The 24,762-nt window shown below is 35.5% G+C and overlaps 1 protein-coding gene across 18 annotated transcripts; it reads right to left on the bottom strand.

Moving 5' to 3' along the window:
- Positions 1 to 4,078: 4,078 nt before the first annotated feature.
- On the bottom strand, positions 4,079 to 13,752 carry LOC136232523 (uncharacterized). 18 transcript variants are annotated; one of them, XR_010690529.1, is made up of 15 exons: positions 13,559 to 13,752; positions 13,359 to 13,413; positions 13,122 to 13,204; positions 12,976 to 13,008; positions 12,579 to 12,654; positions 10,789 to 12,466; positions 6,685 to 6,809; positions 6,415 to 6,584; positions 6,131 to 6,340; positions 5,442 to 5,546; positions 5,172 to 5,359; positions 4,955 to 4,996; positions 4,649 to 4,860; positions 4,424 to 4,531; positions 4,079 to 4,321 (listed from the first exon to the last, which is right to left on the bottom strand). XR_010690529.1 is itself a non-coding variant. In XM_066021729.1 (5 exons), the coding sequence occupies exons 4-5, from the start codon at positions 12,044 to 12,046 to the stop codon at positions 10,455 to 10,457; spliced, it is 1,272 nt and encodes a 423-aa protein (XP_065877801.1). In that variant the 5' UTR covers positions 12,047 to 13,008; positions 13,122 to 13,204; positions 13,359 to 13,413; positions 13,559 to 13,752; the 3' UTR covers positions 10,378 to 10,454. The 18 variants fall into 18 exon arrangements, 1 of the variants encoding a protein (XP_065877801.1); XR_010690530.1 differs by having other exon boundaries at positions 12,579 to 12,622; XR_010690531.1 differs by lacking the exon at positions 12,579 to 12,654 and having other exon boundaries at positions 12,976 to 13,034.
- Between the last annotated feature and the right edge of the window lie 11,010 nt (positions 13,753 to 24,762).

The raw sequence follows: 24,762 nt of genomic DNA, 5'->3' as shown, positions 1-24,762 counted from the left end.
TCTTCCAATATACGTGGGTCCATGTTACACGTGTCAAAATATGTATGGAAGGTCCTCCATTTGACATAGAGAACCCAATGCTTCTAATAATTTGCCGAAAATGACAACTATATGATCGATAGTGGAAATTTAAGAAACTTTTAATTCTGTGTGTGCAACCTTATCGGAAACAAAGTCCAAATCAATTTAGAGGTGTTTTGATCAATGATGAAAAATTGGGTTGGCGATAAGATAAATTGCTCCCAAGTTATCACACCACAAAACTAGTGATTGAGACGATTGAAAGCCAATTTGTGGAAGTAATGATTGAAGCCACAAAATTTTAGAAGCTGGGGTTGCTAAAATATCAACAATTAAGTCTTTCACCTAGGAGTAATTTGGATTTTTTTTGTCAAAATGACTAAAATGTTTATTTTGTTACTAATACATTTATAAACAACCTGGAAAAATACAGTAAGCTATTTCAATTTTTCGATAACCATGTTTGGAAGTTCTAATGTGGAAGTTAAATACTCAGTCAAGTTAAATGGTTAAGTTGATAAGTAAATTTAATTTTGTACTCAATTGATCATATTAGCCAACTTAAAACTAAAGTGATCCTTAATTCCCAAGAGAAATCTAAATTCTAACTTATATGGGTAAATTGCACCCATGGCCACTGAACTTTACCCATTTTCACATTATAGCCATTGAACTTCATTTCTTCCCGGTATGGCCATTGGACTTTACACTTTTTAACACCGGTGGCCACTTAACGTTTCAAAACGACTCATGACGGCTAAAAATAAAAAATCCAAAGCGCTAATGATATTCTAAGGAACTTTAATTCTTGAAAATTTTCGTTTTGAGGTCATTTTGGTGTTGTTTGGTTAGGAGAGAGAAAGTGAATTTTTAGAGAGAGAAAGCTCCAAAAAATGTGATTTTTGAAAATAAGACATGTGGTTTCATGGTAAATGTCGTTCTGAACAACTTTAATTCTTGAATATTTTCATTTTGAGGTCGTTAACGATCATTAACGGTCATTTTAAGAAATTAGTTAAAATTGAGTGGCCATCGGCATTAAAGAGTGTAAAGTTCAGTGGCCATACCAGAAAGAAATGAAGTTCAGTGGCCATAATGTGAAAATGGGTAAAGTTCAATGGCCATGGGTGTAATTTACCCTAACTTATATCTCCTTTCTCTCACTTAATTATCTTTTGATTTTTTTCATTAAAAAAGAATTTTCTTTTTATAATAATTCTTCCCAAATGAAAATAAAAATGCTTAAAATAATAATTTTTAAGAGATTTATTATAAAAATAATAGGAGAAAAATACTATCCATAAGCTAGGCTATAATTTAGTATTTCATTACCTAATCTGTCAAATTACTCTTGAGTTAAAACATTGAATTGGAATTAGAAATCAGTCCTTTTTTTTATTTCCTTGATTAACTCTTATTTTCCATATAGTGGTTTGGGTATAATTTGATGAAGGCTCCTTTCCTTCTTTATTCCCAACAGTAAGATTAAATAAATAAGTAAATAATAATTTTCTAATATAGAAAAATGAAAAACTCTCTTTCTCTTTGGCTTTTTCTTTCCTTTAAAAAAAAGATGTGCCAAATTCTAGCTACAATTGTGGTGGGATTCGTTGTGAATCACTCCCTTACAAACAAAGGTCTGACAAAAAAAATTTAGTAAAATAACTAAAAAATCTGAGAAACTTGAAGAAAAACTCACATCATTTGAATTCGAACAATGATGTCAAGGTAATAAAATCCAAATTTGATATTGAACACATCTGTGTAGCATATATAAATTTTTAACAGCATGGTGTATTTGGAAATATTGTAATATATGGCGTGGTCCCATATTTAATAATATGGCGTAATACCATGATTAAAAATATATTTCAACAACAATCTTCCATGTGTCATTGGGTTACGAATTTCATAAGGCATATCCCATTTTAGTGAGAATATTCATTGTAATTAAGTTAATTGAGGGGTTACATGCACCCATGGTTACTAAACATTAGGTGTTGTTTTCACTTAACTGAAGTTTTGTATTAACAAAGTCACTGTTATATGCCATTTTCCTATATTTAGACTCACACACGATACATAACAATCATTTTTTTCGTGTCTGATAGTTTGTTAAAATTCTATAATTAGAAAAGTTAAGTGTAAAAAACCTCAGATTAAGTGTGACTTTACATTGATATGTGTTTGTTATATCATAAAAGCTTGATTTATCAAAAATTTCCATCATTTTGAGATGACTTATTAAATTGTTATTGTTATGAGTAAAAAAGATCAAAATTTTATAAAGTTTCCTGGGTGGAGCTAAAAGTATCCAAAAATATAATGTGCACGTCTATCAAAATTAAGTTTTCCCAAACAGAAACAAGAGAGCTAAAGCAAAGTTTGTACTATGACATTTAGAAACAAAATTTTAATTAGTAAGATAATATTTCCTAGTGTTAATTTTTTTAAAATTTTTGTAGGGTTAGTATCCTTTTTTTAGTTAGTTTACTCATACTATTTTATCTCTCTTTTTTGTCATGCTAGTACAACGGGTGCTTGAGTACTTGATTACTCATTATGAAGCTTGTGCATTTTATGTTTTAGGGAGCAAAGAGATGGAGGAACATGGAAAGATTGGGCATGTCAAGTCATGGTATTGAAGGTGCCTAGAAGTCCAGGGTATGATTAGAGTTAAAAATCCAATAAAGGAAGGATATTCATTGAGCCTAATCGGAAAAATGGAGGCTGTTGAGATTGACTATGGTCATATAAGAATGAAAATCAACATCAAATTTGTATTAGCATATGAGGTATTAGATGAAAGTTTTATAACCAACATTGATAAGCATACCAGAATCAATATCTTAGAAAAAAATGGTCAATAGTCCAGGGTAAAGTAGAATTTTGATCAGTTTTAAGAGAAAGATCAATAAATAATTATTGAATTTTAAATCATTTCATCCTGTACAGATCAAATTTAGCAAGGACAAACTTTAACAACGTCTATACTTTCCTTTGATACTCGAAAAGAACATTTGATCTGTACAAAATGAAATGATTTAAAAACCGAATAATTATTTATTGATCTTTTCTTTCTCCTAAAACTGATCAAAATTCTACTTTACCCTTGACTATTGACCATACTTTCTAAGATATTGATTCTGATATGCTTATCAATGTTGGTCATAAAACTTTCATCTAACACCTCATATGCTAATGTAACTTAATGTTGATTTCCATTCTTCTATGATCATCGTCAATCTTAACAGCCCACAAAATAGTCCGTACATGATGCGGTAGGAGAATTAGATTACAAGTTCTGAGAACAATTTGATAAATCTTGATGATTAATGGTAGTTTTCAAATTTTTTAGTCTTTTTGAGGTTCCGTTTTTTGCTTTTTCTAAGCCTATTTTGGGTAGTAAGGGCCATCTAGCAAGAATCACTGTTGCCCAATGACATTGCCATTTTTTGCTAAATTCATTCATTTCGGCCTGCGATTACACCTTTGAGAAAGCTTCTTTTTTCATTTTTTCAGTTTTTTACCTTAATTTTCCTTAGTATTATTTGAGCAATACAAGTAAAGAAACTTTTAATCTGTAAATTGGACAAGAGGTTCTCTGTTGCAGAAAATTCAGATAAATAAAATGAAGAAAGCACTTATTGTTGTCACTCTGAATCTAATTAACCTTACATAACATTAGGGTACAATTGCTTACTTGTATAGCTAAGCTTCAATACACATAAATGTATTAAACACAAAAATATTCATTTAGACCATATAAACACTACAAAAAAAAGGTATTTACCGACGAAATTTTTCTACTGTAGCGACGGTTTTAACCGTCGCTACAAATAGTACCGACGGTTTTGTAACCGTCGGAAAAGTGTTGTTATTGCTGCTGTTGCTACTTTACCGACGGTTTTACAAAGGCGCGGGGTAAGGTTTTTCAGTAGGGGCGCTTTTCTACACGCGGTTTAAACCGCCTCTAGCATCCATTTTCATTTAAAAAAAATACCGACTGAAATTCAGTCGGTAATCCGTCGCTAAAATTTTAGTAACCAAATATAAATTTACCGACGAAATTTCTGTCGAAATTCATATCAATTATTTTGGGATTGCAGCCTCAATCTGAGGAAGCAAACACGTTATTACAATTTACATCATGTCAATAACAAATGATCAATTGCAACAGTATGCTTGGTGGATCCATCATCGAGAACCCACTCCTCCCGTGTCTTGGTGCGAGATACTAGTCTATCGGAGTGGAAATTTGTCGCCGAGCCACCCGAAGAAGAGCTGGCCAGCCAAAGTTCTACAGAGTGCAACAGCATTGACAGATATTCTCAAAATTATAACTAAAATTAACAAAATCTGGAAACATAACCAAAAGTAGTTCAATAACATAGAAATCGACCTAAATTTATTTGTTGACTACGAGTAAGTTTCCACTGAGCTCCTTGAACAATAGCATTAGCATCGTCATTTCCATAAAGACTCAGAAAAATAGTTTCAGCATTTCAGCCTACAAAATCTCATAAAAAATAGGCTTAATAAATAAAGACTCAGAAAGTAGGAGAATTAGACTAAGTTTCATATAAGAATGTCAGTTTAAATCGTAACAATCAACAAATCAACTCACCATGAGTACTCCAAGATGGTCATTTCCATAACTTTCTACATTGACATTTGCTTCCTCCTCACCTGGCTAGTAAGTTGATCAGCCATGAAAAAGTCGACCATTAGAACCTTATAAAATGAAGAGTAGACTATGTTGCGAAGAACACGAAGGAAGCAGTAACTAGTAGGTCGATAAAAGAAGTCAAAAGGGCAAATGAGCAAGGCCAAGAAAATCTGGAAAAGTGATTGAAAATGTATGATTAATTAAGCACAAGTTTAAGTGATGAAATTGAAAATGAGGATAAATTAAGGAAGAATATATACTTACAAGGAGGAGGATTCCAGGAATGGCATCAATATAGTTCAAGGCCTGCAGCAATTCCATGTTGTAATTAGTCGAAAACTCGAAATGTGCATACTTTTTAATGTTGAAATGACATAAATTGGGTGAAAAATCACAATGGAAATGTAGTAGATGGCCTTATTCTTCAAGATTAAATCATCTCTGAGCCACAAGTCTAAAACCACTACTTTATTTTAACTACCTGCTTAAAAATAGTGCTTGTCCCAGATCCAATGTATCCAACTAATAGAATCTTTAGAAGTGTTCTCTGTGCTCAAGATAGCCAGGGACAATTCTACTTGTCATACTGCTAAATTGTTCTCCAGAAACATTTGATGATTTAGAAGGAACGGGTAGTGATAAGAAAGTGCAAACCAGCTTCATTCCCACCTGAAAAGCAACCCAACGATCAATGAATGCCAAAATACGGATGACATTATTTCAGTGTTGTACATTCACATATGACACATACCTTGCCTCAAATGTAACCTTTAGTGTTCTTCTGCCCCTCTTCTTGATATGATCCACCCTCATTCACACAAAAGTGTGGGTTCCCAGCACATTGAACTCCTGCTAGCTGCAATGTTGAATAGAAAAACAGACATAAGTTTGTGAAGTGTCACAGCGCCTGGATGCCCTAGAATGCTTAATAAAGCTTATACTCATTTGAGAGACTAACACCTAGAATGCTTCTAAAAACATGATTAGAATGACAAATAATTCAAAATATTTTTCTCTCTTTCATTTCAGGTCTGAAGTATGACAGTCATAAGCCAATCTAATTGGAAATAAGAGCAGCAAGTTCAACTCTGCTAGTAGCATGTATAATATCAAAGTGAGACTTTACCATGGTATCATTCCACATAATATGTATATTTTCTGTAAAACAACAAGCTAAACAGGTTGAATGATGAGGTAACATGTTCATAATCAGTGAAGATGTTCACTATCAATAACAACAATGAAAGATATAATAAACTGAAGCGAAAAGCAGAGTGAGGGCAAACAACATACCAAGTGTAGCCATAACAGGGTATTTGTAAATATATATGTTTTTCATAGAAACATGAGTGAACCAAAGTATACCACCAGCCATTAGATCAAGTAAAGAATCTAAAGTCGATGCAACAATAGCTATTGGCCAGAAAAATATATGATTACCTTCAAGTTATCTCTATGAAAGGCATGATTGGCCAGTTTTCTTTGGGAGTTCCATTTACCTAACTAGTCCATCTCCAAACATCCTTTTAACATAAGATTCAAATTCAGGTTTAGGGTATAATTCTTGGTCGTACAGAATCTGTTTAGCCAGATGAGTATCAATAGCTATCAGTTGAGGTTTTGGACCTAGCCACTGCACAAAGTTCTTTCCTGCATCCAATAAGCCCCAATTAAGACCAAAGATTATAACTTAATTGCCTTAATTAACAGCAAAAAGAAGTTACCATATTGCTTGGTCCATAGTAAAAATGAGGCTGAACTTCATAAAATACTTGATGATCTGATAATTCCATGGAAGTGGCCATAGCTCCTTTCCAATTTTAACAATATCCTTGGGGTTTGCGTGGAAGAAATTGTAAGAAGGTCCTTTTATGCCACCTGCTCTTAGTTCTCTCTGTAATCATAATAATTAGAATTCTTGTGTTACAAATGGCAAATTCTAAAATTGCAAAATATAAGAAACGTTAGTTCTACTATATAAACTATACCATTACCTTTTGATTAACCTTCAGAATAAACCTTGCATTGAATAGGGTCTAGCCCCAGTTGGGCTTCTCATAGACGCTCGGTATCCCCACACTTACTTTCGAAAAGCCAACGCCCAATGTCCTGCATGCAGCTACTGAGACCAATAAATCACGAGGATTGAGAATTTATGTTTTGTGCAATCAGAGTTACTCTAAAAAAAGGAAATAAGAAGAATAGAGATAAGATGAAGAAGAATAAAATCGATAAGAACAAAAAGAAAGCAAAAAAAACGAAAACTGAAAATCTGAAACCTAATTGAAACAATCCATGGTAGGTTACAAGGACTGGAACCTGAACTGGAAGTAAAATGAAGATTGAATATAAGAACATTGACTATGAGAGAGAAAGAGAGGATTGAAGACAAAATGAAGAAACCTGAATAGTGAAATTCTATTTAGGTTTTGTGAAATCAGAGTTTTAATCCACAAAAAGAACAGTTACGAAGAAGAAAACGATTGAGAAGAAGAATAAGAACGATAATTCATACCTCCTGCAGACATGAATCGAATGGGTGATTGTTAATCGAAGAAATTGAGAGAAAATGGAGAGAAACTTATATTCGATGTCTTTAACCCAATTGTATTACAAGTTTATATAGAGATGTTAAGGACAAAAAAGTAAAAATCTCTAACTGATTAAAACTCTGCGTTTTGGCTCTCAATTGCATTGTGAGCATTCTTCAACACCCCCTCTTCACCAATGCAATTATATTCACTTATTGAGTGATCTAATTTTGTGACAATTAACAATTCCCATCTTCTCAATAACCGGAAGCATTTGTTTATAATTGAGGGGTTTTGTCAGTATAAATGCCAACTGTTCTTCAGAACTGATGAAGGGAGTTTTCAATAGTCCACTCAGCAAGTGTTCTCTCACTATGTGACAATCTATGTCTAAGTGTTTGGTGCGCTCGTGAAAGACTGGATTTTCTGCAATGTGAATTGCAGCAGTGTTGTCACAGTACAAAGGGATAGGCTTCTCCACATTTAACTGTAACTCTTTCAACAGAAATGTGATCCATTTCACTTCACAAGATGCAGTGGCCATAGCCCTATATTCTGCCTCAGCAGATGATTTGCTGACTGTTGGCTGTTTCTTAGCTTTCCAGGAAACCAATGATTTTCCTAAGAAAATGCAATAGCCTCCCACTGACCTCCTAGTCTCCTTACATCTTGCCCAATCAGCATCACTAAAAGCAGTCATCTTCAACCTGTCTTTTTTGAGTTGTTCCTCAAAATCATTATTGCAAAAGGCTCTTAATGCTAAACTAGAATCTTTAGCATATAACACTCCCATAGTAGCAGTACCTTTTAGGTACTTCAACACATGCACAGCTGCATTAAAATGTACCTTAGTTGGTTTTTGAAGGAACTGACTCAACTGTTGAGTTGTGTAACTGATGTCAGGTCTGGTGAATCCTAGGTAAAGTAGTTTACCTATGATCCTCCTGTATTAATCACTATTTTTTATTGGTGGACTGTCAGCTGAGAAATCAATCCCTGCTGGGAGTGGACTTGACACAGCTTCGACATCCTGCAAACCTGCTTCAGAAATCATGTCATTGATGTATTTTTGTTGAGATATCACATAGCCTTCCTCTGACCTGGATAACTCTACACCCAAAAAATACTTTGCAACCCCCATATCTTTGATAGTAAAAGCTTTATCTAAAGCTGCTTTCACATCATTGATCATGTACACAGAAGTACCTGTCAACAATACATCATCAACATACACAACCAACACAACTAAATCTCCACCAACCCTCTTGGTGAACAAGCAGTAGTCATGAATGGATCTTTGAAACCCCATACTGACTAATGTATCAGTGAACATCTTGTTCCACTGTCTTCCTGCATGCTTCAACCCATAGAGTGACTTTCTGAGCTTGCAAACTTCTCCAGGTTTAGCATTATACCCTTCAGGTGGTTGCATGTAAAGTTCTTCTTCAATGTAACCATGCAGATATGCATTGTTTACATCCACCTGGTAAATTTCCCATTAGAAATGAGCAGCTAGCGCTATGATCATTCTAACTGTAACAACTTTAGCAACCGGTGCAAAACTGTCATGGTAATCAATCCCAAACTTCTGATTGTACCCTTTTGCTACAAGTCTTGCCTTGTACTTGTCTAAACTGCCATCTGCTTTATACTTCACTTTGAGAACCCACATGGATGATATTGCTTTCTTTCCCTTTGGAAGTGTGCACATAGCCCATGTTTCATTTCTTTCAAGTGCATCCAATTCTGCCTGCATTGCCTGAACCCAATTGGGATCTCTACTAGCTTCTGCATAAAAGCTTGGTTCAGGTATTTTGGCTATATTGAGTAAAAATGCAGCATGATCGTCTATGTAAGGTGGCATCTCCATCCTTTTAGCACTATGAGTAGCACATTTAACGAAATCTGATGTCCAGGCTGGAGGTTTAATGCTTCTGCCTGACCTTCTCAGCACTGGTACATCTTCAGTCACAACGTCTTCTACAACATCGTCTACTGCTACCTCTGGTGCAACATGCTCTTTTTCTGGAGCAGTTTCAACCCTTGTAACTTCTGCACTAGAATCTGCTTCAATAGTACTTTCTTCAGGTGTAGTACTGTCATTGTTCATGTGGTCTGCTACCGTAATGGGGACTTCTGTGAATTGCTCATACATAGTTGTATCTGATGACAACTGCTTATAATCTTTTCCTGCTAAAACAGATGAAGAATTAGCAAACACAAAATCATTCTCAATAAAGTGAACATCCCTGGACACATAGATTTTATGTGTTTGCAGGTTGTATAATTTCCAGCCTTTTTGCCCTGGAGATTCTCCCAAGTAGATGCTTTTGAAAGCTCTATCATCAAACTTGCCTCTTTTTACATCTGTGTCAACTGCATAAGCAGTGCAGCCAAAAACCTTCAACTTCCCATACTCAGGCTCCTTCTTGTAAAGCATCTCATAAGGAGTCTTCCAACCTAAAAGTTTGGTGGGAAATAAGTTTATCAGGGTGGTTGCATGCAACATTGCCTCTCCCCAAAACTTATGAGATAGGTGTCCTTGTTTTAACAAGGCTCTTGCAACAGTAGTTAAGCTTCTATGCCTTCTTTCTACAATCCCATTTTGTTGGGGAGTGTGTATGCAAGATTTCTGGTGCAAAATTCCCATCTGTTTGAACACCACATGTGTATTCTGACTAGTGAATTTTGTCCCATTATCTGTTCTTACTGTCTTGATCCTGGTTTCAAACTGGTTTTCAACCAGCTTAATGAAGTTCTCAATCAAGTTAGGCACCTGATCTTTAGACTTGAACAAAACAATCCACATTGCTCTAGAGAAATCATCCACAATAGTTAGTATAAATCTGTCTCCAGTGAGAGAAACTTGCTTATATGGACCCCATACATCCATATGAACTAACTCAAGCAATTTCATAGATTTGGTAGTACTATTACAAAAGGAGTGTCTGACAGACTTGCTTCTTAAGCAGACATCACAATGTGAAAAATCATCAAAAAATCCAATTCCTCTATTCTGTAATGGCTTTACATACTTCATACCACTACTAGACATGTGGCCCAACCTTTGATGCCAGATAGTTACATCTAAACTATCATCTTTGGCAATCAAACTACAATTTATTTGATTAAGAGAACTAGTATTACTATGTGTCTTTATTATCTCCTTATTGAAAGACTGCCTTTGGAGTAAGTATAATCCTTGCTCCAAAAACCCTACAGCAACAACTTGCTCACTTGCTAGGTCCTGCAAAACACAGAATTTAGCAAAGAATCTAATGCTAATCTTCTGATCTTGCAATAACTTTCCCACGGAAAGCAAATGATAATTAAATTCTGGCACATATAATACATCTTTTAAGATAAGACCACTGTCAAGGTTAATATCTCCTTTCTTCAGCACAGTTTGAAACGTGCCTGTTGGCAAGAACACTTTCTTGTGTTGTTTTGATAATAAAGATACATTATGCATCATGTTATCATCATATGTCATATGAGTTGTTGCCCCTGAGTCAATGATCCAAGCACATTCAGGATTCTTCAATGATTTAAGTTTATGTATGTTACCTGCAGAGCTCATTCCAGCAAATGCAGAGAATTCGTGGTGCTTGTTGTTGTCAATGCTCCCTTTGTTCTTCAACGCTTTCTGCAGAGCTCTTTCAATCATCATTTCCATCTTACTATCCTCCACCTCATTCTCGGAGTCAGTATCAGCCAAAGGATTAGACTCTTCTTTGGACATGTGAGCTTGCTGCTTGTATGGAGCACTCTTCTTTCCTTTGTACCAATCAGGATACCCTACCAGCTTGAAACAATCAACCTTCTCATGGCCAGGTTTCTTACAATGAGTGTAGAACTTGTCATCTTTGCTAGTATCACTAGATTGACCACGATTCTGATACTTTTTACCTCCATTCCTTGTGTTTGACTTGTTATTTTGAGATTTTGATAAATTCACAAAATCATCCTTCATCTCAGTATTGCTCATACTCTTCTGCCTTTCAATCCTCATCAACATGGAGTAAGCTTTGTTGACTGATGGAAGAGGCTCCTGGATCAAGATCTGCTCTCTCACATTGTCAAAATCAATGTGTAAACCAGAAAGAAACTGCATCAACTGCTCCTCCTCAAGTTGATCCTGAGCCTGCCTTCTTGCTTCTCCACATGTACAACTCAACAAAGGCTTAATTTCAGCCAATTCATCCCATCTCCTCTTGATCTTGTTGAAATAATCCACAAGGCTTAGATTTCCTTGAGATAAGCTACTGATCTCCTTTCTCAATTGATAGATCAAAGGACCATTGCTTTGGCCATATCTTTGTTCGATCTCTTGCCACAAGGAGTATGAAGATTTAGCAAACAGAAATACATCTGCTAGCTCTTTGGTCAAAGAACTTCGAATCCATGAGAAAACAAGGTCATCATCCCATTTCCATTTAGCATACTCCTCTGATTTCTCATCAGCAGGTTCATTATTCTCTTTAATAAACTTCAATTTTCGTTTTGCACTCAGAGCTAACATCATAGCTCTCTTCCAAGCAATATAATTGTTTCCATTCAACACACTTGTAACAAGTATCATACTAGGGTTGTCGATGCTTGTTACCTGAGTAGTTTGAGAATTTCCTGCCATTGTAGCAACCGTATGAAGATCTGGTTGTTGATTTTCACGATTCGGTTCTTCGTTGAAGTTGCTATGGACGTTAGATGAACTCCGATTGTAATTCTCGTCGGAGCTTTCACCGGAATCTTCAGAATCAGTTTCTGCAATAGGATTGCTCACAATTTCAGCGAACGATCTTGATTTTGACTTCTGAGGACGCATTCCTTCCAGAAATCAACGGATCGATCATCCCAAGCTTAATTCCCAGGCTTGATTAAACCTGCTCTGATACCATGTTAATTGAAGAAATTGAGAGAAAATGGAGAGAAACTTATATTCGATGTCTTTAACCCAATTGTATTACAAGTTTATATAGAGATGTTAAGGACAAAAAAGTAAAAATCTCTAACTGATTAAAACTCTACGTTTTGGCTCTCAATTGCATTGTGAGCATTCTTCAACAGTGATGAAATCCATAGAGCGATTTGAACCTGGCGAAGGAAGATGGCGAAGATTATTAATCGACTCATTCCAAAGATCGAGAGAGAGAGAGAAGGAAGTTGGCGAAGATTAGCTGTATTCCATATCACTTGGACAAACTATGGGCTGCCCTATACTAATACTAATGAGCTGTAAGCTTTGCTGGAAAATCAGACAATAAACAATATCAGTAAGCTAAACAAGAAAGAACAGAATTCAAAAAAGAAATAAACACAAAAATGAGATACTCAGCATCTATATCTAGAAACAGTACCTGTCTATAAACTAAAGGATCTCCACATGATTTTTGGAGTTCAACTACATGTAGATATGGACTAATTTAAAAACAGCTGGTACAATTTGAAAGATATCTACAAGTCAAACATTTGGACTAATTTATACAAGATATCTACAAGTTCTACATGGCAAAGGGTCCTTGATTAGACAGGCATTAGTATGCATTACCAACTTCAATTCATAAAAAAAATATTTCAACAACAATTAAAGGCTGAATACATCAACAACAATTATTCCTATGTGGCAGTGTAAGAGGAGATTGTTGAAGCAAGCATCACTTTAACCAATGTAAGAGGAGATTTGTACAAGTTGAAGTGAGTATCACTTTAACCAAATTTAAGCAGCTAATAGGTCATTTCAGGAGGGAATTTTACCTTCATTTTGAATTGGGATTGAAAAGGCTTGACCTGGAAGTGAGAAGTCCTCAATTTGACTATTCGAGAACAAGAAAAAAAAAGAATGGACAAACAAACGTAAACAAATTCAAAGAAAGTGATAGAAATACACAGCAACAACTCACCATGTATCCCCAATTCCAATGCTTAAAATTCCAGCAAACAAACAGAGCAAGAGGTCGATCATTAACATATCTAGAACTTGAACCTACAGAAGAAACTAATCAGCCAAGCTCAGGAAGTAGGGAAATCGATCTACAAATAAGAAAAGGCAGAAACCTAGATAGCGAAGAAAACAAACAAATTCGAAAAAACAATTGAAAAAGAGAAAAAAGAAAGTATAAATAGAGATTCAGACTTACCCTTGATCTAGGTTCCTGAAGAAGCACCGTGAAGAACCCAAAGCTCAGAAAGGATCTATAACAATCAAACGCGCAGACAACGATCTCAAAAAATCAAACGATAAAGAACAAGTGTCTAACGAAAATATTTCAGAACATATAACAATAAAATTCAACCTAATTATAATTTGAGACTAACTATGGGCGATCGGAAGTCTAACCTTGGGCGGACGGACTCAATTGGAGACTGCGATATACGAGATGTGAAGAACGAAAGTTTGATGAACGACCATTTGAGACTGCGATATATGAGATGTGCAGAACCAAAGTTTGACGAACGATAATTTCAGATTGCGACATAGGAGATGTGAAGAACGAGAGACTGTGGATTTAGGAATTAGGGATTACAAGCATAGGTAAGCTGTGGATTAGTCTAGCCCAATTAATATTTTGGGCTTTTTTAGTTGAGCCCATGAGACAGTTTATAAAACTGTTGCTATAAAAGTGTTGTTAAAGGCCTGTTTTTTTTGCAGTGAAAGAATTTTCGAAAAATTCTCATGAAAGATGGAACGAAGTATCCTTGATGTTGTCCCTTCTAAACATGATCAAATGATACATATGTGAAAGAGTATGAATGATCAGCATACTAAGTCTCGAATATAGGGGCTTATGCTTGGAGGATAACATGCCGAAAACAGCAGCTGCTGTAAGTAAATCTCTAAATAGAAGAATAGATATAGCTTGAATTAAACAGATGATAAATTTGGTCTAAGTTATTCTAAGGCTATGACATAAAGATGATTGAGAAATCTACGAAGTCCAATAGCTAGTTGTACCTATGAGTATGTAATATAAAGAACTAAGTCAATCACGAGCCATCTGCATTTTCCTATCAGAAGCAGCGACATCAGTCCTATCAGAAGCAGCCACATCAGTCCTACCACCTTTGCTTCACTCACTCGAGCAGGTTGATCTGGAAAATACAAAACCTTGGCCAACTCACATTATAAAAAATATTAAGGGCCTCAAAATCCCACACTACTGTTAATGTTCATTGTTGTGAATATATTTAGACCATAGCACATTTAGGACAAATTATATTTTATTTGTTGGTCTTTCAACAACTAGGCTCCGCCGCCTACCGACACAAGACTTTCAACTTCAAGACTAAGAATTCGACCATTCCAAATAGAATCATTGCATGTTCCAACCTTAGCAAAACTTTTCTCTCTAAGATCATATGAAACTATATTACTCATTATACCAACATTAAGTAGAATCTTATCTCCTCTCTTTGAATACCCAATGACATTCACACATAGAAACCAAGATATGTCAAAAAATAAGGGATTTACAACAGAGTATAACTTTGTCCAAGTAAATTGAGTAACCCCATCATTCTTCCTCATATATAAATAAGCATGGGGCACCATTGAACAATAGAAATAGCTGATGCAAAGGCATCCTCCTAAAATATGTAATTACCTTAAAACTCTATCAGTTGAATTGAAAGATAAAACAGGTTGAGGAACTAAGGAGAATTTCTCATTTCTCATATTAAATGCCACAACCTCTGAATTGGATAACCAATGTAGACTACCATCAGTGAAGTAACCCATTTCACAAAGATACACATTCCTATCTATTCTGTATCCGAGGGAAGGGGGATTCTGAATCCTTCTCCAAATATTTGATTTAAACCCATAAATCCAAAATTGAACTTCAATATCAAGTTTTCGCTTGACATATACCCTTAAAAACACTTTGTACTCATCAATAGCGTCATCATAACCCAAACCTGGCCCATTTAAGTAATAAAATTGATCATTAGCTGGGTCTTCCAAAGGCCAATCAGGAAGATCCTTACACCGGCGAGTGGATGGATTCCACGGGGACAGTTCTAATTTAGGTTGGTACAATGAACTTTGATTTAAGAGAACCAAACCTTTATAGTAACCATAGACATTCTTCAATGAGGATGAGACTTGTTTTTCTATGCCTATAATATCTTCTTCAAGCTCGACATTCACATCACAAACATGAAATTTGTTATTCAATTGGTCTGATAAAATCACAAACATGAAGTTCGCGGAGATTTAAGTTTTGAGAAGACTTGCTTAGATGAGAACTGATAAAATCAGGGCTATCAATGACAGCGCATAAAGATTTTGAAACACATCTGAAACACAGGAGGGACTTCACGGGCAACCACATAAGTATTTCGATGATCAACTCGCTTGAGAGTTGTGCCATTGCCGCCGCTCACTCTAATAAGAAAATGAGTGTGAACAATTAGGGTTAAAAGAGAATTACAAAAACTACAATTAAGGTGCAAAAATATTCTAACGTTTTGGGTTATAAGCAATTTTACCCCAAGGTCTTAAATGGTGCAATTTTATCCTAACGTTGGAAACCAAGAGGAATTTTACCCATAACGTTGATAAATTTGGTCAATTTCATAAATAATTTATCAAACGTCTTCTCGGTCATGGATTTTTGCGTCAAATCACAAACATATGTTGGGATGTGAAAAAAAATATAAAAAGTATAGTTTTTTTGTACAAATTGGACAAAAAAATTCAAAAAATTCACCAAATTTATAATATTAATCTCCAATTCTACTATTAAATTATAAAAAACTTGAAATCCTTTTTTATAATATTAATCTCCAATTGTTGCAGAATAAAGAAAAAAATATCTGTGTTTTATAATAGTGTCGAAAATCGACCCAAATTATCAGCTTTATGAGTAAAATTGCTATCGACGTTAGGGGTAAAATTCCACAATTTTAGACGTTATGGGTAAAATTGCTCCTAACCGGAAATGTTATCGGTATTTTTGGACCTTAACCCCAAAAACTATATTCAAAATGTTATACGGAACAATTTGAATTGATTACAGTCAAAATGAGTTATTGTACTACGTGGATATATGGATAAGATACAAAATGTCTCAAAGTTTTGAAAAAGTATCATTTTACCTTGAATATTTATGAAATGTACCAATTTAAGCCTGAATAATGCAACTTGACACCTCAATTTTTGTGAAATGGCACCAATTACCCCAAATTTCGTTACCAATGGCTAAATTGGTACTATTCCACAAACGTAAAGGTAAAATGATGTTATTTTGCACGTTAGAGCTAAATTGGTATTTCTCCATAAACTTTAATGTCATTTTGATATATCATCCCAATTGCTTATAAGCCTCCGAACTTGTTGTAGGACCTTAAATACTATGGATGATTCACCAGCCACTGTTTATACCTCAAATATTAGAATTCAAATAATATGGTTTTGTAGTTACCAATCATCAATAAAATTTAATTAAACCTATAAACAAATGGTTCATGTAAAGAAACCATAGTTGGTAAAAGTTAATTACACAAATACCCTCCCAAATCTCATATATAAACAAAATGATTCATGGAGAGAAACTCTAGCTTCTCAAATCTCATATATCTGTAACCACAACAGCTCTTCACCAACATTGTCTTCTTTAGTCAAGAAAGTCTCTTTTATTCAATATCTTTGTCAATCACATTGATATTCAACATTTACTTAAAAAGAATGAACCAATTATCTATCTCATTCATCAATTGAACAATAGCTTTCACTTGGAGAAAAGTCGTTGCTCTGCCTGTGCTCTTCCTGGAAGTGTATGTATATTCATTCTCATTATTTGTATATATGTTAATTTGATGCACTTATTTTTAGTTTGTTTTCTAATCTAGCAAAGCTCCAATTTGAGTTTATACATATAATGCTTTAGGGAATTTGTTCTTTTGCCTTATGAAGTTTCTGAAGTTTCTAATCTAGCAAAGCTCCAATTGGAGGCTATCTTTAGAGTCTAGTAATCATGAAGGCACCTTCTGGTCAAAAATGGAAAGTTGATATTGCAAAAAGTGAGGGCGGGTTTTGACTACAAAATGGATGGCGAGAATTCGCTGAATTTCACTCACTTGATCATATATATGTTAAGTAACGTGTCTTCTTGTTTGAAGTAGTCTTTGCTGTTAACAATAAGTGTTAAGTAACGTGTCTTCTTGTTTGAAGTAGTCTTTGCTGTTAACAATAAGTTCCTAGAAACTAGGAATAAGTTAGAGTTTGATTTGGTCTTTGCTGTAATCACGTTTCCTGTATATGTGGGATACGTTAGTTTCTGTTTTTGGATTTCTGTTCACTGTAAAGCTATTTAAAGCTTCCTCAGTTTACATTCTAAATAACAAATACTTTTTGCATTGTGTTGTAATTTGTCTATTGTGTTCAATATTTATCATTTGGTATCAGAGCCAGAACAGGCCTGATTGAGAGAGAAGAGTGTGAGAGAAACACGAGAGAAGAGTGTGAAGAGATGGTAGAAAGCAACAATAATGGTTTTATGCAACCAGCTATCCCAAAATTTGATGGCTTCTATGAACACTGGGCAAAATTGATGGAGAATTTCCTTCGAACAAAGGAATTCTGGAGCCTAGTAGAAGACGGAATAACAGAGATTCCAGCAGGAAGAGAGCCATCAGAAGCAGAGTCTAAAGTTATTGCAGAACAGCAATTGAAAGACAAGAAGGTGAAGAATTATCTCTATCAAGCCATTGACAGAGAAATTATGGAAACCATTCTGAACGATGATACATCCAAACAGATTTGGGACTCGATGAAGCAGAAATTTAAAGGGTCAACAAGGGTTAAAAGAGCACAACTTCAAACCCTAAAAACTGAATTTGAAATTCTGAAGATGAAAGAAGGGGAAAGTGTCAATGCCTATTTTGGAAGAACACTCTCAATTGCCAAAAGGATGAAATCATGTGGTGAAAGTCTCAAAGAAGCTGATATCACAGGAAAGATTCTTCGATCCTTAGTTCCAAAATTCAACTACGTGGTATGTTCAATTGAAGAATCAAATAATGTTGATGTTTTAACTGTGGATGAACTCCAAAGCAGCCTTTTAATTCACGAACAAAGGATGAAAGGATCTGTAGAAGAAGATCAAGTATTGAAAGTTACACATGAAGACCGAAGTGGACGAGGCAGAGGCACGTTTAGAGGTCGAGGAAGAGGCAGAGGCAGATCGTTCTTTGACAAATCTGCTATTGAATGCTATAAATGTCACAATTTGGGACATTTTCAGCATGAATGTCAAAATTCAGAGAAACGGGCTCACTATGCCGAGATTGATGATGAAGATGAGATGTTGTTAATGGCGCAAGTTGATCTCAAGCAAGACAAAAGGAAAGGGATCTGGTTTCTTGATTCTGGATGTTCGAACCACATGTCAGGAAACAAAGAGTGGTTCACACGACTTGATGAAGTTTTTAAGCATTCTGTTAAACTTGGGAATGATTCCAAGCTGATGGTGATGGGGAAAGGGAGTATCAAGCTCGAAGTTGGAGGCCAAATCCAAATTGTGAGTGATGTTTTTTATGTACCTGAATTGCGTAATAACTTGCTGAGTATAGGTTAATTACAAGAACGAGGAATCACCATTCTTATCAAACATGGAGTGTGCAAGTTATATCATCCGACCCGTGGTGTTATAATGAAAAGCGAAATGACAGCAAACAAAATGTTTGTAGTTATTGCAAACATTCTCATGAAATCACCTTCTTGCTTCAACGCACAAATTGAAGAATCGAGTGAAATTTGGCATCAAAGATTTGGGCATCTGAGCTATAAAAATCTAGCATTGCTGCACAACAAAGAGATGGTTCGAGGGCTGCCAAACATCAAAACCCCAACAAAAAAATGTACAAGTTGCATGATGGGAAAACAACACAGAGTAGCCATTTCAAAGAAGAGTAATTGGAGAGCCACAAAGAAATTACAGCTCATACACTCAGACATTTGCGGTCCTATTTCGCCTGCCTCCTACAGTCAAAAGAGGTGCATATTAACATTCATAGATGACTTTAGTCGAAAACTGTGGGTTTATTTTCTGAACGAAAAGAGTGAAGCTTTTGTGACTTTCAAAAATTTCAAAATAATGGTGGAGAAAGAGTGTGGTCTATCAATGTGCAGCTTAAGAACAGATAAAGGAGGAGAATTCAACTCCAAAGAATTTTCAGAATTTTGCAAAACACAAGGCATAAGAAGACAGCTTACTACGGCGTATACGCCTCAGCAAAACGGAGTTGCGGAGCGTAAAAACCGTACAATCCTCAATATGGTGAGATGCTTGCTTGAAGAAAAACAAATTCCCAAAATGCTTTGGCCAGATGCTGCGAAGTGGACATGTCACATTCTCAATCGGAGTCCCACTGCCTTTGTGAAAAATAAAACTCCAGAAGAATGTTGGAGCGATTTGAAACCTAACATTGAATATTTCAGGGTCTTTGGCTGCATTGGAAATGTTCATGTACCTGATGCAAAGAGATTGAAGTTAGATGCAAAAAGTCAGAAATTAGTCCTAATCGGCTACAGTGTGGAGTCCAAAGGATATAAGCTGATTAATCCTTTCACAAAGAAAGTAACCATCAGCAGAGATGTCATCTTTGAAGAAGATGAAAGATGGGATTGGGCAAAAACAAAAGAGGAGACTACTGATGTACTTGATTGGGGAGAAGAATATGAAGAAGTCCACAATCAAGGAGATGAAAGTGAAGAAGAAGCAGATTTAGATGAAGAAAATACAGCAGATGTAGATGAAGACATCACCTTCAATGACGCAGAAAATTCAAGCTCCAACAGTGATGTTCCAAATTCAGCAAGTTCCAGCTCTAACTCACTGGATTCCAGCCCCAACAATACCTCTAATTCATCTTTCTCAATCAGAGAACGAAGAGCTCCTGCCTACTTAGAAGATTACACAAGTGGAGAAGGATTCTCTAAAGATGAGGTACAAAACTTTGCTCTATGTATATCTGCTGATCCCATTTTCTATGAACAAGCAGCAAAATTAAAGAAATGGAGGGATGCAATGGATCTTGAAATCGAAGCAATAAAGAAAAATCAAACTTGGGAACTTGTAAAGGCTCCTTTGGAAGTGAAGGTGATAGGTGTCAAGTGGGTGTATCGAACCAAGCTGAACGAAAATGGAAAGATTGACAAATGTAAAGCACGCCTCGTGGTAAAAGGGTATGCTCAAGAAAAGGGAATTGACTACAATGAGGTCTTTGCACCAGTAGCACGATGGGATACTATTCGCATGGTAATTGCAGTAGCAGCGAAAAATGGTTGGAAGCTGTTTCAACTAGACATTAAAAGCACATTTCTACACGGAGAAATCAAAGAAGACGTCTACGTCGCTCAGCCATAAGGCTATGAAGTTAAGGGAGAGGAGAACAAAGTATACAAACTAAACAAAGCTCTTTATGGCTTAAAGCAAGCTCCAAGGGCATGGTTTAGTAGAATTGAAGGATACTTCGTCAAAGAAGGGTTCGAAAGAAGCTGCTGTGATCCTACCTTGTTTGTAAAACAGGAGAACAACAAGATTCTAATTATAAGTCTCTATGTTGATGATCTTGTTTTTACAGGCAATGATTTGATTATGATACAAAATTTCAAAAACTCTATGAAGAATGAGTTCGAGATGACTGATCTAGGAGAAATGAAGTATTTCTTGGGAGTGGAAGTTCATCAAGGAGTAAATGGCATTTTCATCAGCCAGAAGAAATATGCCAGTGAAATGCTTGAAAAATTCGGGATGAAAGGGTGCAATAGAGCCAGAAATCCAATTGTTCCAGGAAACAAACTATCAAAGGAGGAGGAAGGCACTCAAGTAAATGGAACCTTGTTCAAGCAGATTGTTGGAAGCTTGCTATATATGACTGTCATAAGACCAGATTTGATGTACAGTGTATGTCTCATAAGCAGATTTATGTCAAAACCAATGGAGATACATATGTTAGCAGCTAAGAGAATCTTGAGATATATTCAAAGTACTGCTGATTTTGGCATTGTTTACAAATGAGGTTGCACAACTGAGTTAATGGCATATACGGACAGTGATTATGCTGGTGATATAGATGATCGAAAGAGTACATCAGGATATGCTTTCGTATTAAGTGGAGGAGCTGTAGCTTGGGCGTCCAAGAAGCAACCTGTAGTGAGTCTGTCAACTATAGAGGCAGAATATATAGCTGATGCCTCATGTGCGTGTCAATGTGTCTGGATGCAGAGAATTCTGAAACAAATTGAAGGTACAAAAATTGACTATGTGAAGGTTCTCTGTGACAATTCTTCTACTATTAAACTTGCAAAGAATCCGATACTTCATGGGAGAAGCAAACATATTGATGTACGATTTCATTTTTTAAGAAATCTTGTAAATGATGGGTCAATTAAAATGGAATATTGTGGCACGAATGAGCAAGTTACAGATATCATGACAAAACCGTTAAAGCTTAATGAATTTGAGAAGCTTAGAGAAGCACTTGGTGTTCGAAGCAGCTTGGGTATAAACTAACTTGCTGTAAGCAAGTTTAGTTTAGGGGAGAGTTTTGTTAAGTAACGTGTCTTCTTGTTTGAAGTAGTCTTTGCTGTTAACAATAAGTGTTAAGTAACGTGTCTTCTTGTTTGAAGTAGTCTTTGCTGTTAACAATAAGTTCCTAGAAACTAGGAATAAGTTAGAGTTTGATTTGGTCTTTGCTGTAATCACGTTTCCTGTATATGTGGGATACCTTAGTTTCTGTTTTTGGATTTCTGTTCACTGTAAAGCTATTTGAAGCTTCCTCGGTTTACATTCTAAATAACAAATACTTTTTGCATTGCGTTGCAATTTGTCTATTGTGTTCAATATTTTCATTCTTATAACCAGAAGGTTAGGTCATATTTTTAAATACTTATTCCATTAATGATTTTCTTTGTTTGTCGAACCAGGGATACAAATGGAAAATAAGACTTTGATAACCAACAAAAAGCTGATAAAGGAAGAACAAAGAAGGTTGTTGAAAGATCAATGTCAAATTTTCAATCCGAAAATCCTTCATTCGTGATTATAATGCAGCCATCTTATGGGTCATTGCTTTAAAATTTGACTAAGTAAATTTTGACATAGGCCCTGAAACTGCTGATATCATCCACTGTGTTTCTGTAACTGTCGGTCATGACTAAAAGGAGGACTAAAAGAAGTGCAAGTCATGTGAAGCTGCTAAACGTTCTTACTCTACATTAGTTGTTTGTCAGCAGAAATACTTCGGTTTCTTGCTGAACTTGCTGCTGCACTTTATGACTTCTCAGCTGATAGGTGCAATCCGCAAAGCTTGGGGATGGCAGATATGGCGTTGTCTATAAATGATGGTTATGGTTATGGGACCTAAGTGAAGTGGCAATCAAGAGGAAATACATAGGTCAACATAAGAACATTAATGAAGATAGTGCATATGAATTTGAACTGGTATACTTGTTAAGGCTTCAACACAAACATTTGTTGGAGAAGGAACTGAAAGGCTTTTATTTTTTCGAATACATGCCAAATGAAACAAATCTATGTGTTTTCAGTTCCAATTTTACAAACTACACCTTAAAATGAAAAAACCTTGTTTTGAATTTTCATAATACCTTTAAGTTACATTTTTTAAGGTAGATATATTCAAATAGATGATGCAAGAAAACCTTGATAACCATTGAAAATGGTATTCCCCATATTTTGGTTCAGATTGGCGAAAGAAAAGCTGTCCTAGTGGATAAGATTGCACAATGCCCAAGGGATCAACCATAACTAGAGGAGAAAACACCTCATTTCTTATATTTAATCAGACCATATAAATGATTTTATCTTCTCTTTCGGTTACTGATAAGCTATATATATATAGCATTTATCGTGGTGACGCTCTTAGCCTGTTGGTTGAGAGCTTACCTATGATCCTAGAGGTCATGGATTCGAATCACATGGGTGGGGTGAGTTGAGGCTTTTCCTTTGTTTTTAATGTATTCCATAAAGTATTTCTGTAATTTTGGTGATGTAAAGACATATGGCAAGCTACATACATTAACCATATTATTGACCAATATAATGTGTCTTTACATATGAAAAACCCTACTCATTTTTATGGTATAACTATTAACATGAACATGAATTGAATTGTAATAATTATAATAAAGGAAATGAAATTGAAAATTCAAACCACAAAATCGGAGCCATAATCGACTATCTCGGCGAGGCGTTGAATTGATGTTGGCTTGGAATTTACAAACACCACGATCTGTTGGCAAGGAAATGGGCTGACTTCGTTTGTGGTTTTCTGATTCGAGCGGATTGAACGTCGCACAAGTAATTAAAGTCAAGCAAAAATTTGGACTAAAGTTTGAACGACTCAGTATGAGAGCTTTTGGACATGGAATTTAGCAAAACAAAAGGCTAAAGTCAATTTCGAAAAATCAAGAATTAGTTTACGTAAAAATTAGAGAAATAAACGAACACTAGATGCTCGGGAACATGGAAATGAAAAAGGGGAAGATTGTATAAAATCTGAAACAGAAAAATTACATGATTTACGGTCAGAAGAATGACTTGTAAAATGGACTTCTGGATACAAAATCATCCAAAACAAATGGCTCACATGAAATTTAGAACCCCAATAACAAATGTTTATAAGAAGTAGAAAGCAAAGATGAACCGAATGTGAAAAAGCTGGATAGATTGTGTAAAAGAATTTGCAGTTCGTAAAATTGTTTTGGGTCAGAACCAGCAAAGCTCAATACAAGGTGCATTGCCTGATCAAGTAAACCCCCCATTATAAAAGCCTGACAAAACCTAGTCAATTTGTGCAGCTTCAGGATACACAAAGGTGGATTTTGGAGGCACCTCATGGCATGTCAAGGTCCATGCAACCAAATCCATTATCAGAGACGCCTTAAACTACACGCACCTCACTTCCTCAATCAAACATTATTCAACAGCATATGGTAAAGAGTACCAGCCAGACTAATGGCAGGTTCTCTCATAGGCCCCAGCAGCCATTATGAGATTGTCAGAAATGATTGTCAGAAATACCTGCACATATGAGATATGCAACTTAAATTCAAATCCACCATTATGTTGCGTCATTGCTCAAATAATTGTTGAAAAATTTTCATTATCGAACCAAGTTTGACCAAATCAACCCAAAATTGCTAACCCTACCAACTGCTTGGTTATTTTTGTTCAAAAAATACCACAGGTACCATATCTTAAAAACATGAAACTACATTGGATTTTTTTGAACTTATCTCTAATAAAAAATTCATCAATTTTTTTGAACTTTCCCAAACATACCCCAATCTTTCATCTTCCCTTCCCATTTCATCTTCCTTACGGTTTCTCTTCCCCTTCCCATTCTAAGACCTTTGATTTTTCTCTCTTCCTTTATATTGCGAAATCTGTATACCAATTTCATCATCACCATGTCTTTCTCTTCTTACTTCCTCTTAGATTCCTAATCTTCCTATTTCTAGAAAATTAAGTCATGGTTCTTCATCTTCATGTCTTTTCTCGTCTCTCGGTTTTTTTC

Source organism: Euphorbia lathyris, chromosome 6 (assembly GCF_963576675.1).
Source record: "Euphorbia lathyris chromosome 6, ddEupLath1.1, whole genome shotgun sequence".
Classification (NCBI taxonomy): domain Eukaryota; kingdom Viridiplantae; phylum Streptophyta; class Magnoliopsida; order Malpighiales; family Euphorbiaceae; genus Euphorbia; species Euphorbia lathyris.
This window is presented reverse-complemented; position numbering and strand designations above follow the sequence as displayed.

Coding starts and splice junctions, on each gene's coding strand:
- LOC136232523 (XM_066021729.1), bottom strand. CDS start 12,046: ATGCGTCCTCAGAAGTCAAAATCAAGATCGTTCGCTGAAATTGTGAGC.